General features: G+C 32.7%; 3 protein-coding genes across 3 annotated transcripts; all 3 read left to right on the top strand.

Annotated features, from left to right (window-relative positions):
• Positions 1 to 6,251: 6,251 nt before the first annotated feature.
• On the top strand, positions 6,252 to 7,058 carry LOC131611887 (copper transporter 6-like). Its single transcript, XM_058883722.1, has one exon. The coding sequence runs from the start codon at positions 6,513 to 6,515 to the stop codon at positions 6,963 to 6,965; it is 453 nt and encodes a 150-aa protein (XP_058739705.1). The 5' UTR covers positions 6,252 to 6,512; the 3' UTR covers positions 6,966 to 7,058.
• Positions 7,059 to 17,257: 10,199 nt separating this feature from the next.
• Positions 17,258 to 18,518, top strand: LOC131614149 (uncharacterized). The gene is made up of 2 exons (XM_058885775.1): positions 17,258 to 17,635; positions 18,267 to 18,518. The coding sequence occupies exons 1-2, from the start codon at positions 17,258 to 17,260 to the stop codon at positions 18,516 to 18,518; spliced, it is 630 nt and encodes a 209-aa protein (XP_058741758.1).
• A 39-nt stretch (positions 18,519 to 18,557) lies between these two features.
• Positions 18,558 to 19,358, top strand: LOC131614150 (uncharacterized). Its single transcript, XM_058885776.1, has 3 exons — positions 18,558 to 18,633; positions 18,742 to 18,851; positions 19,026 to 19,358. Exons 1-3 carry the CDS (start codon positions 18,558 to 18,560, stop codon positions 19,356 to 19,358), a joined length of 519 nt encoding a protein of 172 aa, XP_058741759.1.
• The last annotated feature ends 386 nt before the right edge of the window (positions 19,359 to 19,744 follow it).

Consider the following 19,744-nt stretch of genomic DNA (forward strand, 5'->3'; position numbering starts at 1 on the left):
CGTTTTAGCTTATAGCTTATAGCTTATCATTTTTTCTTCCATTTTTACCCTTATTATTTTAACTAAAACCCACTTTTACCCTCTATAATTTATTTTAATTTAAAATAAAATAATTATATATTAAATGTCCTTTATGTCATTTTAATTAATCAGCTAGTTGAACCGCTAATTTTACCAAACACTTCAATCAGCTTATCAGCTATAAGTCATCAGTCATCCGCTATAATCTATAAGCTATCAGTCATCAGCCATCAGCCATAAGCTATCAGCTATCAGCTAGCTTATCAATCAACCGCTATTTTTACCAAACAGAGCCTAAATTACTGCACAAATTTAACAAATATAATATTATTTAATTTATTAAATATAATCAAATTATTAAACCAATATGTTTTTTTGGTATATAATATATTTTATTTTATAATATTTGTTAATAGAAATTGTAAAATTAAAATTATAAAAATTACATGCATGCCCGACGGGACAAACCTGTTTTTCTACCATATACTTGGTTTAATAGCAAATTAACAAATATATATATATATATATATATATATATAGAGAGAGAGAGAGAGAGAGAGGAGGGATATTCTTACTCCAGGAGTAAGTTTAAAATACTTACTCCAAATCATAACCTTTGATTTTCATTAATCTAACGGTTTTAATGGATCATTTAATCTAATTATTTTTGGAAATATTTATAATCAATCAAAGCCGTTAGATTAATGACCTTTGATTTTCATTAATCTAACGGTTTTAATGGATCATTTAATCTAATTATTTTTGGAAATATTTATAATCAATCAAAGCCCTCCTCATATATATATATATATATATATATATATATATATATATATATATATATATATATATATATATTCTGACAACTACTACAACTTAATAAATTAAATTAATATTTGTATGACAATCAACATTGAAATTTTTTCTGTTATTTCGTATAAATTAATATACATTTTTTAATCATAACTATATAATATTTATTTAATATTTATCGACTTTACGTGACCCGTGCGAATGCACTGGTCCTTTACTAGTAACAATATAAGAAAGTAATATACTAAAAAAAGTACCTAATTAACCTAATTAAAACAGTTTAACAGCCTTATTTTATACCCCTAAATGTAATTTCAACTAAATAATCATTTCATTATTTTATTAATCCAATCCTCTTTATTATTCTAAATTTTTTACGTATTTCAAGTTTTTATATTAGGTCTGCCTGCAATAAAAAAACCCTTAACGTATTCCAATGTCATTCTTAGGCCTAATTTTATGGACCTAATTGTTATTTTCATCTCCTAAAAATCTCATTAAATCATAAACAATAATTATGGTTAGACTAATTAATACTGCCAATAAAATCAATAAATCTGATTCTTTGTATGGTACCAATGCATTTAGACGGGTTCTTTTGCAAATAGTATTAAGTGATGTTGGTCTTTACGTTTTCCACAAGTACTGCATAATTATCATTGTAGTGGGAAATATAAAGACTTAACCTTTTACCAATGCAAGCAAAAACCCTACCTACTACGAAGAATTAATGCAATGTCAAACTCTTCCTCCAACCGATTTCTCTTCCATTCCAGTTTTGATTTTCTCTTTCAGTTTTGATTTTCTCCACAAAGTTCCATATTGCTTTTCCTTGCAATTTTTCCGATTCAAATCAATTATTTACCTACTCCATAGCCTTTCATTCATGAAATTCTTCACATACATCTTATACAGTTTTTGGTTCGATCTTTTGGTTAGATTTTTCTTTTAAATGAAGAAGAATATACATCGATTATTCTGTTTCATGTTCAACTAAGAAAATACATCCTTTTTCTTTTTCTTCGAGACATTTTTCTATTTTATTCTTTCAAGTGTAACGTGTTCATTCCCATCATTCATATACTCATGCCATTAGTTTTCAATAATCTGATGTCAATTATTTGTTTCTGTATTTTTTTAATCATTGTTCTGCTGTATGAGTGATTTCATGTTTGATATCGTTTTCATCTTCATCTTTTAATCTTCCATCTTTGATATACTTATATTTTTCAAAATCTGTTACACGTTCCTTCACCATGTTGTATCTGTTTTTTTATTTATTATTCTTTGTTGTTTGATATCGTTTTGTTTTTCTGTTTCCTGATTAAACATTGTTTTTGCTAAACTGCATCTAGAAAAAATTGAATGGTCGCACTCTGCTATCAGCCGTGTCGTCAAGCATACAAGTCCTATCAAAGGTATTCAGCCTTGCCGTCAAGCAAACAAACTGTGCCATCCAGCAAACAAACCCTCCAAGGTATTCAACTTTTATTATAATGATTATGTTGAAATACACCACAGATGCACAATATCACTAGTTTCCATGAATATATAGCTTTCTCTACATATATTGTAAATTATATCAACAAGTTAATTTATATTATTAGAACTTTATTATAATATAGTATTATTTAATTGTTAAAAAAAATCATTAATTTTCTTTATTTCATTGTCATCAATTTTCGCTGGGTGAAAAATGTTAATCTTAAAAGTCGTGTCCATGTGTTCCTCCTCAATCATTGTCTATCCGACTGAAAATTTAAATACTCCCTCTGATACCATTTATAAGAAAATATTCTCTTTTAAGTTACATTGAATAAATAATGTATCTGGACCACATACTGTCTAGATACATTATTTATTTAATGTATATAAAAAGAGAATCTTTTCTTATAAATGGGACCGGAACCGGAGGTAGTATCAAGATTTATTTAGTTTTTTTAGTGTAGAAAAATTGAATTTTTCTCATATACTGATGAGAGTTGCATTGCATTTTGGTCTGCTGTATTGTAACAAACCAATAAACTACGCCACACGTCCATTAAATTTCTAAAAAAATTTAGATTTGTCTGTCCATTACATACTATTTGCCTGTAATTAAAATATGTATTGATATCAGTCTTTCTATTATTCTTTTAAGTTTTATTAACCAAAAAAAAATCGTAATTTTTACCAATAATCGATGGTCGTAAGTCTATTGATTTTCTACTCTATGTTTTCGAAATCTATCCGTGCCAATTATTAAACATGTTTTGAAATCAAAATTATAGAATGAATTTAAAAGACACGTGTAACAATTATATATTGGTTGGGTCTAATTTATAATTTTATTTTATTTTTAAATTTAGTAAATTCATTTTGACACAAAAATATAAGACATATTATATTTTAAATATATTTTAAATAGAGATTATTATAATAAAGATTATTTAAATAAGGATTATTAATACCTTTTTATATATGATAAATAAATATAGTAAAATAATAAATATTATTAAAGTATTTAAAATAATTAAATAAAATATCATTACAGAAGGTTAATGATTCTAAATTCCTTTAACAATATATCCTAATTAATGTTGTATATTTACTTTATTTTTTGAATTTCAATGTATACAAATTTTTTGTATGAAATTAAAAATTAAATGCATATAAAAGTTTAATTTACAATTAATAATTTTAAACTATTTATTTAGAAACTACAAATATCATTTAAGACTATTTATTCAACTTCATAATATGATAGTAAATTTTAATTATTTTAGATTAAAATAGTTATACTAATTATATTTAATTCTTGATTTTATTTTATTATTGGTTATAACTTCCATACTACTTATTAACCATTTCAAATAAAATTTGTAGAGAATTCAAATAATTTCAAATTAAAATTATTGTACTCGAAATTAAAAAAAAACTTTTATCCGGGCATTTTACCTCAAATTCTTTCCCTCGTTAAACACATTGTAGATTCCTCCGTCGAAACTATATGTAATATGTCAACTATATGTAATTATCATGTGATTTTCAATATTTTGTTAATCTATATAAATTGGTTAACAATTTCTTTATTAATTATTTCAAATTTTGAACTTTTTAGTAATTATTATAATTTCTATGTCGAAACAATATGTAATATGTCAACTATATGTAATTATCATGTGATTTTCAATCATTTTGTTAATCTATATAAATTGGTTAACAATTTCTTTATTAATTATTTCAATTTTTGAACTTTTTAATAATTATTATAAAAGTTACGGCGGAGAGGTACGGCGGACACGGCTTCGAGCTTTTCGGTAGCTTCGTGTTACGACTACTTTAGGAGGGGTAGGATACCTCACGGATCTTTTGAAAAAAATCATGGGGCGTTTGGTTTACTTTGGAAATCGGAGGTTCCTCATAAAGTGAAGGCGTTTGGTTGGAGAATTTTCCGTAATAGACTCCCTACCTTAGATCTCTTATTGAGAAGAGGTGTGGCCATTCCCGCGGATAGCTTAAATTGTATTCTTTGTGACACAAGTGAGGAGAATTCGAAGCATTTCTTCTTTTCTTGCGAGGTGGTTAAGAAAGTGTGGTCGGAGGTAGCCGTTTGGGTGGGAAAAAGCGAGTCGAATGAGGAAGATTGTAAAGTTGTTTTCTTGGATTGGCATAATTTTTTCCGATCGAAGAAAGTGAAAAAAGGGAAGGAGGGTATGATATGGCTTGCTTGTTGTTGGTCCCTTTGGATTATAAGGAACGGTGTTCGTTTTCGGAAGGATAAATGGAGCATTAACGATATCGTTTGGAATATCAAATTATTGGCTTGGAAGTGGATGTTTTGCGGCAAAATTACTCATCCCAATTTCTTTTATTACGAGTTTGTGATGGACCCTTTGTTATTCCTCTCGTAGTAGTAGTTGGTTTGTAATTTTCCTTTTGGTTGGATTTTTCCGTGTTCGGTTGTAATGGGTTGGAGAACCCTTTGTTCTCCTTTTGTCTTAATAAAGTTCCTCTTGCTTACTAAAAAAAATTATAATTTCTATGTAATATGTGAATAATAATGAACAATAATATTTATTAAATTTTCAATACAAAGTTATAAACCTTCCTTAACCATGCATTATTTGACTTTTATTTATTTATTTACGTGGATCCTTGAGGAAAAATATTATTTATATTCAATTATAATGATACACTATTAATATCAATATTGTGAATAAATAATAATCAAGGTTAATAATAATAATCATTTACAATACAGCAGAATTTTAAAATTATAGGCATACCCGACGGGCCGAACCTATTTTTTTGACGGGCCGACAAAATATATTCTTAAATCTAATCAAGTTACTACACAAATTTAACTAACATAATATTATTCAATTCATTAAGTCTAATCAAATTATTAAACCAATATGTTTTTTTGGTGTATAGTATTTTTTATTTTATAATATTTGTTAATAGAAATCATAAAATTAAAATTATAAACAACTATAAAAATTATAGGCATGCCCGAGGGGCAAACTTGTTTTTCCACCATATATTTGGTTTAATAGCAACTACTAAATCTATATATATATATATATATATATATATATATATATATATATATATATATATATATATATATATATATATATATATATATATATATCCGGACAACTATTACAATTTGATAAATTAAATTAATATTTGTATGACAATCAACATTGAATTTTTTTTCTGTTAATTTGTATAAATTATACATTTGTTAACCATAACTATATAATATTTATTTAATATTTATATCAATTTTACACGACCCGTGTGAAACGCACAGGTCCTTTACTAGTTTCATATATTTTTCAAAGTGTTTTCTTTTTGTAAAACATTTTAAAAATTTTTTTTGCATGTGTGCGCTTATAGCCTTATATATTTTTGGAAAAGCCTCTTTGCTTACATAAGTTCACACACTTACTAAATTAGGAGATTAACTTCTTTTTTTACAAACCATTTGTCAGAGACTTATTTTTTTAGTTGACACTGTTTAAAATTACTTGATTCAAATAGTTAAGTTTATCAAAATAACACTTAAGTTTGCAACTTTACCCACTTAAATTATGTATTTGATTTATCATTTACTTTCCTTACAGTATAGTAGTAGTAATCATCATCAAAAACTAAGATTTTGATTAAGGTTCCACGCAATCAACTTAACTAAAACACTAAAAAGTTAAAGATGTAATCAATTACACGTTAAAGTTGTAAACAAGGGTACAAAACTTGAATTATACATTTTACATCATTAGAAGAAAGTATAACCGAGCTGAGTTTTGGGATCTCACCAAAATCATTACATGCATGCCTTGAAACCTTTTAGAGTACAATTGTCGGTGGGCGAGGGTCCCATTTTTCTGAAAAACCTATTAGGCTAGAACTAAAGTAATTATGCATTCCCTTCTTTCCTTTAACTCCCCATAGAGTTTATTTCTCCATACGTTTTAGAATACTGCCATCTTGTTTGCTTGCAAATGAATTATAGAACAATTTACCTGTACAAGAACAAAATCTTCATGTTCAAATCTGCAATGTTCCAACCGACACAACATTTTTACACACGTATAAAAACCATAACCCACAATCTTCATCATTCCTTAAACACTTGTCACATCAAATAGCATATAATAATAATACTTAAAGACTTAAAGTCACGTAACATGACTATGTCGTGTTCCGCCCCCGGAAACGGTTTTCAGTCCAACTCCACGGTGGCGACGATGTTGGGGCGGAGGAGGATTCCGATACACACATCGTTCTATTGGGGACACAAAACGGTCATATTATTCCGTTGCTGGCCCGGCGACAGCGCCGGCATGTACGCGGTGGCGTTGATTCTCGTTTTCGTCATGGCGGTTTTGGTGGAGTGGCTTTCGTTTACTAACATTGTGAAACTCAAACCTGGGAGTTCAAACGACGTTGTTGGGTCGCTTCTTAGGACGGGACTGTACGGTGTTCGTACTGGATTCTCGTACTTGGTTATGTTGGCGGTTATGTCGTTTAATGGTGGCGTGTTTCTCGCCGCGATTTTCGGACATGTTATTGGGTTTATGGTTTTTGGTACTATGGCTATTTTGAAGAAATCGGGTGGGTTGGATTCTGCCAAACAGTAGTGTTTGTTTGATGCATTGTAAAACGGTGCGTTTTTTACTTTGCTGTATACTTGTGTTTTTGTGACATATTACAAATAATAAAGTTCTTTGTTGTTAAAATGTGAGACTATGTATTGTGTTCATTTTGTATAATGCAAAATAAAGAGGTTTTTCTTGAAGTTTTTGAGGTTGTGTTACTGAAGAATCATCATGCATTTTTGAAGATAAGGTTGGTTAAAATTGATGTCAACGGGTTTTAAAAAACCGTCACGGGCGTATAAATTTTTTTACAATTTCGATCTATACATGTATTGCGGTGATAATATATTGATACCAGCAATTGTAGAAACCATTTTATTGCGACAATTTTTAGGGTTGCAGAGTGTTTTAGGGTTGCAGAGTGTTTTTAAAAACACTGGATCTGTGTTGAATATAAAATGAGTTAATACAAAATTATCTATAATATAAGAAAATTTACTGTTATGGATTTGTCACAAATACCCTTTTGTTATCTTAGTCTAAATTAACATTAGGAGGGTACACAATGTCTTTTACTGGTTTATTCAAATCAATTGGGTTATTGGGAACATAACAATATAATTTAGTATATTTTTAAAAAACACGCCTCCTCTCTTCTGCAGACATGAAACTTCAAACACGCCTCCTCTCTTGTCATTTTCACACAAACGTTTCATCTGTCTCATTTGTTTTAGACTTCTCTTTGTCTCTCCATAACGTTGCAACATCAAACTTCTCTTCCAAATTTCTTCTCGTCTCAACTTTGCTATGGCAAGACCCTTTGAGAAAGAGGTATGTTTGTTGTTATTAGGTTTTAACTTCAGATTTAGGGTTTCATCTTCGGTTGTTTTTTGCAAGGGTTATGGTTTGAGCTATCGATTTTCGAATGGTTAGGGTTTCGTATAGTTAGAGTTTTTAGAAATTGGTTTCTTTCATAAAAGATGCTTTGGACACAGCTTCAAATTTAGGGTTTCATGTGCTGTCGTTTATCGCCACGGTTCTGGTTTGAGGTAGGAATTTTTGTATACTTATGTGTTTGATTTCTTAAATTGTGTTTGATTTCATGGTCTCAATAAGGTGTTAGTCACAATGGTGTTTTTTGTTCCCCAGCAATGTCATAAATTTAATTATATGTTTTTTTTTTGTTTTTAAGCAGGAACTTGACCATGTTGCTGAAGAACTAGAGAAAATTGTTGTGGTGAATCTTCTACAAAATAGATTCATCATATCTCTCATCGGAAATGTTCAGCAATCATAGTTAATTTTGGAGAATGTTCTGTATTATTCTCTTATTTAAATTGAATTCACATTCTTCATTTTTATTAATATTTTTAGATTAAATTGCTTTTTGTAGCATCATAATATTTTAGTTGGTCACATAAGAAAACCACTGATTAATGTTCTCCTACAGGCATTTTGTGTTCTTCAATGACTTGGTGTTACTGTTCAAATCATCTCTCAGGGTGCATGTAAGGTATGTATCCACTTAATCAACTCTACATTATGCCTCTCAATATTTTATTCACTCTTTTGTTGGAGTTGTAGGATTGATGTGCATAATCGATTTGAGTTTTTTTGCATCAGCGAGATTATTGATGGCATGAAGGATGCCAAGACATTTGTGCTTAGCAACATATGATAAGTAGGTGATTTGGAGCTAGATATGATATGAAAGTAGCACCTAAACATGATTCTCTTTTATTCTTCCACTTGGAAGTTTGTGCAATCCTTCTAATATCTTTTAAGTGGAGATCTTCTTATGTTCTTAACAGGAAAAGGAAATTTCTTTAAGTGGAGAGCATGTGAGAGAAGGCTTAACATGTGTTGTCTCAGTCAAGGTCCCATATCCAGAGTTTGAAGGACAAACAAAGGTATTGATTTTACTATATTAGAGTGCTCATTACAGTTTTCCCATCCAATTATTTCCCTTCATTTCATATTACCTCCATTTCTTTGTTGCATGAAGACAAGGTTGGGAAACCCAGAGGTGCGGAAAGTGGTTGACCAATCTATTCAAGAATATCTTACTGATTATTTGGAATTGCATCCAAATATTCTTGATGCAATCCTCTCTAAAGCTTTTAATGCTTTCAAGGTATTTACAAGTGTGACTTTTATATCCTATTGATCCTGATAAGTACTAGGCTTTTTTTCTTATATAATTTAACCAAAAAGTTTCTCTCTTGAAGTTTGTCTTATTAGGCGACTTTGGCTGTTAAAATAGCAAGGGAGTTGGTGAGATCCAAGAGTGTATTGAGATCTTCATCTCTTCCCCGGAAAACTCGTTGATTGTTCATCATGAAATCCTGAAGATTGTGGTATGCTTCTGTTTTACAGATTTGTTTTTGCTTTTTTGAAAGACATTTATTTCAATTAAAGTTGTGCTGACACTTTTTCTAATTTAGATTAATGCGAAAATAGTTATATTCATTTCATCTACATTTGTAAAAATTGTGCTCTATGTTTATGCAAACTTCACACATGTTGACGTGTAGAGCTAGGAGGTGTCTTCCAGCATAGTTGTTTCCTGTCAAATTAGCTGAGAGATACTTCTAGAATTACCATTTGTTACCTTTAGATCGCAAAAAAAATTAAACAAGGTTAGAATGCAGTGACAGGAAATTTAGAATTACTTTGTGAGTGAAGTTTTCACATTTCGTTTTGGCTTTAATTTTTCCACATATTTTTCTAATTACTGTATCTAATTGCTTGTATTTTTTGTTAAGTGACACATAGAGTAGTTAATTATAAAAGTCTATGTATTTATCAGATCGTGTTTGTTGCAGGCCATTCTCCTATTGAGGGGTAAGATTCTGAATATTGAATGGAGGGGTGAAACAGCAGTGTACAAAAATGAAGAGATCCAAAATTTAATCCTTGGTCTCTGTCTCGAAGTGAAGGTTAAAATCATTCTGAATATCTAAAAACATGTTAACTAAGTTATTGGTTGTATTCAGTGTAAATACTAACTAAAACAACTATATTGAAATTGAAATACAATCCTTGACTACCTGTGCTGGAACTCTATGCTCTTTACATAATATTATGATGTTGAATGTTTTATAAATCAAGGGCTGGGAGAGATGATGCCTTTGCAACTATGGGAGACAACCATGGATCCAGAACAATGGTTGTTGAAGAAGTTGACGGTTGAGGATGCATGAAGCAAATATTGTTTTTTCATCTCTTATGGGTGCTCGGTAATGCACACAAGATAGTTAATGATCACAAGTCAACTTATTTGTCATTATTTCAGTGACATATTTTGAATGTTTGATTTAATTTATATTAGGTGGATGTTCGGAAAGAGCTGATACGAAATGCCGCAAACATGATTGATCTTGATCAGCTAGATATTTGATGATGATGCTACATGGTATGGAAGAAACAAATTTTTTTATTCTTATTAAGAACCATACACTACATCTTAGTCAAGCACAAATTACTCTATATATTCGCGAAAGATGGAAGATCTTTCTTAGTCAGACATAATGATTATGTACTACACACTTCTTTGACATGACAGTTTGGTAGAAAGTGGTCATGATGACTAAAAAGGCGTCTAGCTACTGTGACGTATACAGGCTACTCCAAACATTGTCGAACAATTACAAAAAATGAAACCTTTCTTCCATTTGATACACATGATCAAAAGTATAATTTTTAGGGGACATCTATTAGCTTGAAAATTCTAGTTGGAGAAAAGTCAACGAAGAATGCTAATAGCCACGTTGAGAAATGCAAAGTGTCAGGAAGTTTAAACAGAGAAGCTTTAACTATTAGCCATGGTGACCAAAGTAGTTTGACTAGCATGGTGAGCAAGGTTTGAAAGAATTTCAAGAACAGATCCATAAGATTAGGATCACTATCTCTTCAAAACATGTCCAAAATCTTGAAAATAGGTATCGATATAATGGTTTGATTTGACGAGGTCACGAGGTGTCTAGGACTCAGTATATTTTCTAAGTCTAAGAATCAGTTAAGTGAAGAGATACTTTAATAGGTGTTGTAGAACTGAATCAAATGTTCTAATAGGAAGTTGGGAAGTTCCAAGTAGTTATCAACACAATTATCACCATGATACTTGGTTACTCAATAGTTATAACCTTGAAGACACGTGGAAAGAAGTTAGAGTATGAAGGCTTATGTAATGAGATTCCTGAATAATCCATAGGTTTGAACCGTGGTCGAAAAATTATTTTTCTTAGTAGTATATAATGCAAGCTTATGCATTATAGTTGGGGTCGCAAAACTCTCACTGACTCTCTATAGAACTAAAGTACCCAAGTTTCAAAGCGAACATTTTATGAGAAATGTGAGTCTGTGTCTACTCTTTAAACTTTTTGCAAATCTTTTGTATTCAAAGCATTTACATTAAACGTCATTTACTTCATTTACTTCATTTACTTTGTTTCTCATCTATTATCTTTATCCAAAATTTATTGTTTGCATTCAATTGTTTGTTATTCAAACATACTAAACCTAAAACAAACACTTTCTTCTACATCTTTTCCTTTGCACAAATTGTCTTTGAGATTTTTCGAGTTAATATTTTAAGTAAACTAAACTCGTGATTGTTTACTAAAAAAATAGTAAGCAACACGAAGGCTTTCACCTACTAGACTGCGAAGCAGGAAGCAAGGGTCCATTGAAAATGCCCAGTGAAAGATGTCCCGAGCCCCGACCTCCAAAAGACTTGTCGGTATCCTCATATGGCCGTTGTCCACCACTCCCATTGGAGAAATTCACTAGAGGAGCTTATCTGGGTTCTTTTTGAGAAGGGGATGAACAAGTCAGGACCCATCGTTTCTCGTTCAAACATCCGAGACATTCCAAAGAAGATCCAAGTCCAAAGGTACCAATCCATCCTGAATCCGGGAAGCAGATTCAGACACATCCATTAGAGACCGACCATCTTCCAAGCTAAGGAACCATTCCTCTAGATCATCTGACCATCAAGCACCCGAATAACACATCTGAGGGCGGGCGGTCAGTATGCACTTTCGGTCGACTACAAGATGTAATTAGTGTATTTATAAATTATTGATATATTAGTAAGACTACACGATTTAATTAATGTATTTGTAAATTATTGATATATATATATATATATATATATATATATATATATATATATATATATATATATATATATATATATATATATACTCTATCATATTCATGCTACTCTGATATCTGTATTGTCCCGTCTTAAGGGAACTAAAGTGTGAATGCACGTTATAACAAATCAGAGAATAACCAATGTAATTGATGTTGAACTTAAAGATTTTAGGAGTGCCGTCGGAGATGTTTTGCATGTATGACCAAAGCAATCGAATCCCTCAGTGCTCAGCGTGCCTCCTGATTTCAAGGATGCTGTAGAGATACTTTATTGAGCAATTTAATTTGATAAATTCTCCCATGAAATATATATTACATAACTTTTTTTACCATATTAAGAAAAATATATTTCAACTATCTCACTTTTTCTCTATAACTTACACTTAATATTTATTTTAAAATGAAATTTATTATATTTGAAGTTTATTTTATATATCAATTATTATTATTTATTTTATAATATATAATTAAGTATTTTTTTTAAATATTGTTTTGCTAAGCTTTGATTTAACAAAAAAATTTATAATATTTATTATTAGATATAAGTATTTATTTATGAGTTTAATTGTTATGCACGTGTATAAAATTTTATACCATAAATACATTATAACCATTAAAAGGTTTAAAAAAATTAAGATTAAAGTAAAACTTTAAATAAATTAACAGTTGTGATTAATTATGGTGTATTTTAATTAAAATTTTGATTTATTATTTATTATGATAATTGAGAATTTATTATTTATAGATTAATTGAAATACACTGTGTAGCTGTAAAACAATTTTACACCGTGGTTCAATTACATTTTTTATTTATTAGTTATTATGATAATTGAGAGTAATTATTCATATTATTTCCTAGCCATTTACTATGAACCTAGTCACAAACCCATGCTATATTAAAATTTGTATATAAAAAACTTAAACTTATATCATAAAAAATGATGGTAATATAAACAAAACCAAAAATGAAACAGACACAAATGAATAATAAAACAATGTATAAAGGATGAAAACAAAAAACAAGAAGATGAAAACAATAAACCACGACACCAATGTAAACAACTAAGATAGAAAACAAAACAAATTCAAACAACAACATCAACAACGAGATGAATACAACAGAATAAGACAAAATAACTAACAGTGTAGTGTAGTAATACGATGAAGAAAATATAGGATTAAACATGAAGGCATCTCTACTTTCAATTTTGTATTGTAATTTTTTAATTAACAATATCAACAAAATTGTTTTTATTCATCGAGTGAAAAAGTTGGTCTTAATTATTATAAAATATATTTATTATTATTATTTTAAATAAATTTATAAATAATACTCTAAAATATTTTAGAGTATAAAAATTTGAGAGTAATACTTAGAAATATAAAAAATATATTAATTGACAATTACATCATAAATTTATTTTAGTAAAACTGAAATAAATAATAAATATTTACATTTAAGAAAAGAGTAATGTGCTCCAAATTAAATATATTAATCGATTCATATTTGAATGACAAATTAAAAAAAATCTGATGTGATCGGTCAAAATTAATGCGGTTTAATTTGGATCAATTTTTAGATATCCAAATTTCAAATTATATTTTTATTATTATTATTATAAAAATATTAAAATATTATATATTTGATATAATATATAATATATAGTATATTAAAAGTTAATACTATAATATGAGAGTAATCGATTATGGTTGAAATAATAAAAATAAATAGATTAAACCGGGCTAATAAATATTATTAAAAAATCATTATTATCTAATAATAAATTCACGTAACATATCATGCAAATAAATGTAAATAAGTAAATAAGTATAAAAATATATACATGCGGTCCGATCTAAATTGTAATATCCGGTATTATATTTGGCCAATTATTATCACTAAGATGATGTGGTATGAATAATGAGATAAATATAATACGCATTATTATTAATAGGCTTAATTTGATAATTGAACTAATTAGTAACAATGGGGGGCATTATGGACTTTTCCATCTTAAAATAGGTAAGGTCTTGTTTGGCTTGCACTCATTATTTCCCTTGCCAAACCAGAATTGAAGAGAAATAGAAAGGAAGGAAGGGTGAAACGTAAAAGGGAGGAGAAGAGAGTGAGCCATAACCATTTTCAAGCCTTGCATGCACCAAGATTCATCTCCAAGCTCTGATTTTCGTCCATATCCTCTTTGTTCCAGCTACATCCTCTTCAATTAGGTGAGTCCATTAGATAGAAAATGGGGTTTTGTTCTATTTGGGGACTTTTGGGATTTATGGATTTTGAGATAGTTGATAAATTCATGATTCTAAACATGTTTGTGATGATATATGATAATGTTTAGGTCATAGATGGTTGTTGTTAGCCTTAACCGTTGCATGCAGGTGGATCAAAAGGGGTTGAGGTACCCCATGGCAGAACTGAAGCGTTCTGTGTTTTTTCTGCATCAGTGATGGTCTGCTAAGTGGACTAAGGTCGCTTAGCGGATGCTGTTTGTGAAATAAAATCTATCGCGAGCCCGCTAAGCGGACCCAGTCCGCTTAACGGATGCTGCTGCTACAAAGTTCTGTTTTCTTTCCCCTTGAGTGCAGTTTGGTCCCGGGGTCGGAACCAGACTCCTCCCCGACTAATCATGCATATTTTAATTATGCGAGGTGTCCGATAACCTGAATTTCAAGTTCTTATCCGATTATTTCACATATGTATGTTATGCATAGATTTGAGTATCAATCTAATTGTTCTTGATTAATACTTTATGCTTGAAATGAAGTACATTCATGTAATGGATTATGGATAATTGTTGATGTCCAATGTTTCGGTTAAACATTGGGATTGATTGTCTTGTATGTTTTGACGCTTGTTATATGTGTGGTATGCTAGAATCTAAGTGGACCACTACTAGGTGGTAAGGCACCATTTTATATGGACTGGATTCCAAACTACCATTACGGTGTGCTCATGAGAGTCTATAGGGCGTGTCTCACTTGCAGAACACATCGACGTTCTTGGTATGACGATCACACATGAGCTACCATTGTAGTGTGCTTGTGAGAGTCATCACGGCGTGTCTCACTTGAAGAACACACTTGGCGTGATTGGTATGGTGGAGTGGTGAAGCCATTTAGGCGATATCATCTGGATAACTCACCTCTAGTGGTGCCACGTAGGCTACACCACTAGGCTCCTAACTGGATGGGCTTGTACAATCAATTAGGCGTATTCGCACTTCGGAAACCATAGTGCGTATGGATGATGACGGGGCCGTGTCGCTGTGTAGGCAATGTCACTGTTGTAACTTGTCACAGAGGAAATTCCAAGTAGGATTCGTTTCTTTCATCTAGTGATGGTCTTGTGCGAGTCTTCTTGTCGACAGGTACTTGGTGACTCACCGAGGGTGTGTGTGTGCAGCCTAGGTAGTTTGGTTGTTACCATTTCTGGATTCCCCGTACATGGGTATGGGTTTTCACACTTGTTTGGTTATATAATTTTGTATTTGTATAAGATGAGTCCAATGGCGGACGAATCACTTGTTTGCTCCGTGTTAGTACCGGATGTGAGGATAACCCCGAATCAATGGTGGATTCGTTTTGTTCTGTATGTACCCTTTAGATCCGAGTGGACCTATAGGATAGGTGGACTCACTGAGATTTAGTAATCTCATCCCATTCCAATTCTATCTTTTTCAGGTGGTTCGAGGCAGGATCACGACAAAGGCAAGACGGACTAGTCTTTTGACGTCTCTTAATAGATGCTTATCTTTATTCCGTTTTCGTGCCTATCTTAGCATCATGTTTTGGACGATGTACTACTTATGATGTATTATTTTGGCCATGATACATTCGGCTTTTGTATTTTGTGCTAACAATGTACTTTCTTTCCACTGCGATATTATGTATTTGTCGTCTTCATGTACCATTATTAATACTTTATGTATATTATTCTAGACATATATGTGTGGGGTGTTACAGTTGGTATCAGAGCAGGTCGATTCTCGGCTTTGCTAGGACACATCATAATGCAGTACAATTTTGCCTCACATGTGTATAGCCGACTTGATTCCTTATGTCTTACTTATGGCATTAAGCCTGATCAACTTGATTTTGTGTGTAGGACAGACAGGGAGATGGCTGAGCAAGGCAGAGGTCCCGAAAGTCCCAGAACAAGGAATGTGGAGCCCGAGCAAGAAGAGGGAAATGCAGATATACCTTGGCAACAGATAGTGCAGCAGATGCAATAGCAGAATCAGATGATGATGCATATGATGCAAGGTATGCACGGGTAACAACCTCCTTCTCCAGTTCCCGTTCCGCCAACTACAACTGGACTAGACTTTTGTGCTTTCTTCAGAATGGATCCTCCAGAGTTTGCAGGTGGTCTTGATCCGGTGTTGGCTCATGATTGGTTGGCTAGTGTGGAAAGGGTATTCTAAGCAATTCAGTGTAATGAAGAGGAAAAGGTGATCTTTGATACACAGAAGATGAAAGGATCGGCTCTTAGATGGTGGAATACCGCATCTACCTATTTCACTACCCAAGAGATTCCTAAGGATTGGCATCACTTCAAGGCGGCATTTCTGGAAAAGTATCTTCCTAATAATGTTCGGACCCAAAGAGAAAGAGAGTTTCAGAACTTCAAGCAAGATAACATGTCTGTTTCAGAGTATGTTGAGAAGTTTGAAGACATGGTTGATTACTCACGACAGGCTGTTTATGCTCCAGATGAGTTATGGAAGGTTGATCAGTTCTTGATGGGTTCAAGGGCCGACATTGCTCACACAGTGTCCCAGAGGGAGTTCACTACCTATGCTGAATGTTTGAGGACATGCTATGTTGTCGAGAACAGTTTAAAGAGGGTTCAAGAGGAGAGGAATCACATCAAGACAACTTTCAGGGAACAAGGAAGATCTACTTTACACATGAAGCCCCATAACTCTCCATCAAAGAAGAAGCAGGGATATGGTGATCATTCCAACTATCCTCCTCCATGTGACAATTGTAAGAGAAGACACCATGGAGATTGTAAGCCGTTTCCGGCTACTTGCTTTGAATGTGGTGAAATGGGTCACATGGTTAGGAATTTCCCTAAGATGAAAACTCAGGAGAAGACTACAGGTCGTGTGTACAATTTAGATGCAAGGAAGGCGAAATGAAACAACAATATCATTATGGGTATGTGTTATGTGAACAACAAACCTTTATGTGTTGTAGTTGATTGTGGAGTTACTCATTCTTTTATCTCCACCGAGTGTGTTTACCGACTTGGTTTGGAAGTTATTCCATTACCCGACCCTATGGTCATTTCATCGGCAACAGATGATACAGTGAAAGCCCGACTAATTTGTAAAGATTGCTCAGTGTCTTTTAATGGTCGTGACTTCCCAATCGATCTAATTTGTTTACCCCTCAAGAGACTAGATGTCATTCTTGGAATGGATTGGTTGTCTCTTAATTCAGTGTATATCGGTTGCAAGGAGAAGGCAATATTCATTCCTACAGAAGAGACTACTTCCGATGATTCGATTACCAAGTTGATTGAAGGTACGGTCAGCACGGTTAATTATCTCTTTTCTCAGGAAAGATCCTTTCTTTTAGTTCTTTCCAAGAAACCTTCTGTGAGAATGGAATTGTCTGAGATTCCAGTGGTGTGCGAGTTTCCTGATGTATTTCCCGAGGATATCACTTCTCTTCCTCCGGAAAGAGAAGCGGAATTCTCAATTGATCTTGTTCCTGGTACTGCCCCAGTTTCCATCACTCCATATAGGATGTCTCCTATCGAGCTCAGGGAATTGAAGAGCCAGTTAGAAGAACTTCTAGCTAAGCACTTCATCTAGCCCAGTGTTTCTCCATGGGGAGCTCCTGTTCTTTTAGTGAAGAAGAAATACTGAAGTATGCGGTTGTGTATTGATTACCGCCAGCTGAACAAAGTCACTATAAAGAACAAATATCCTTTACCGCAGATTGATGACCACCTAGATAAGTTGAAACGAGCCAGTGTGTTCTCGAAGATTGATCTCAGGTCAGGGTACCATCAGATTCGGGTGAAGAGCTCAGATGTGCTAAAGACTGCTTTCAGGACTCGGTATGATCACTGTGAGTTCTTGGTCATGCCTTTTGGGGTGACTAACGCTCCGGTTGTTTTCATGGATTACATGAACCGAACCATATCTGGATCAGTTTGAGGTGATTTTCATTGATGATATCTTGGTGTACTCTCGGACTTCCGAAGAGCATGAGGAGCATTTGCGGATTGTGTTGAGTACACTTCGAGAAAAGCAGTTGTACGCAAAGTTCAGTAAGTGTGAGTTTTGGCTATCTGAAGTGAGTTTCCTTGGTCACGTCATCTCTGGTGGAGGCGTGGCAGTAGACCCTTCTAAGGTGGAAGCAGTGGTGAATTGGGATCAACCGAAGAGTGTGACAGAAGTCTGAAGTTTCTTAGTATTGGCAGGTTATTACCAGAGATTTATCATGGGATTTGCTAAGTTGGCATTACCATTGACGAAGCTTACTCGGAAAGAAGTTGCTTTTGAGTGGGATTCTGAGTGTGAGCAGAGTTTTTAGAAGCTTAAAAAGAAATTGACTTCTGCACTTGTGTTAGTGATCCTGGATCCTAATAAATCTTATGAAGTGTTTTGTGATGCTTCTAATAAAGGCTTAGGTGGGGTGTTGATGCAAGATGGCCAAGTCGTAGCTTATGCGTCTCGGCAGTTGAGATCTCATGAAGATAATTATTCGACCCATGATCTTGAGCTTGCTGCAATAGTTTTTGCACTTAAAGTGTGGCGACATTATTTGTATGGAGTACACTTTGAGATGTTTAGTGATCATAAAAGCCTGAAATACCTCTTTGACCAGAAGGAGTTGAACATGCCACAAAGGAGGTGGAAGGAATATCTTAAAGATTACGACTTTGAACTGAAGTACCATCCATAAAAGGCTAATAAAGTGGCAGATGCCTTGAGTAGGAAAGAGATTCGAGTTGCAGAATTGATGATGTTAGAACACGAATTGTTGGAGAGGTTCTTAAACCTTAACCTTCAATTCGAGTGGACGCCCAATGGTGTATTGATTAGTGATTTGAGTGTTCTTAATGAGTTGCGAGAAAGGATTCGAGTAGCTCAAGAATATGATGAGCAATTGCAAGCAAGTGAGAACATGCCTGATTTTGTTAGAGCACCTGATGGAGTTCTTTTGTTTAAGCAGAGAGTATGCATACCAGATGATTCTGAACTGAAGCGATTGATTCTCGATGAGGCACATAAGAGTTAATTCTCTATTCATCCTGGATCGACCAAAATGTATCAAGATTTAAAGAAAGACTTTTGGTGGCCAGGAATGAAGAAGGAAATTGCAGAATATGTAGCACAGTGTTCCATTTGTCAACAGGTTAATATTGAACATCAGAGGCCAGGAGGGATGTTACAACTACTAGAGATACCAGTTTGGAAATGGGATAGTATCTCGATAGATTTCATTGTGGGATTACCTCGTACTCGAGGCGGATATGATTCTATATGGGTAATAGTGGACATATTAACTAAGTCTGCTAACTTTTTGCCTGTAAAGACGACTCACAAGGTGATTCATCTCACAAGGCATTTTATAGCGGAGATTGTGCGGTTACATGGTGTACCATCTAGTATAGTGTCCGATCG

The sequence above is a fragment of the Vicia villosa genome, linkage group LG6 (assembly GCF_029867415.1).
Source record: "Vicia villosa cultivar HV-30 ecotype Madison, WI linkage group LG6, Vvil1.0, whole genome shotgun sequence".
NCBI lineage: Eukaryota > Viridiplantae > Streptophyta > Magnoliopsida > Fabales > Fabaceae > Vicia > Vicia villosa.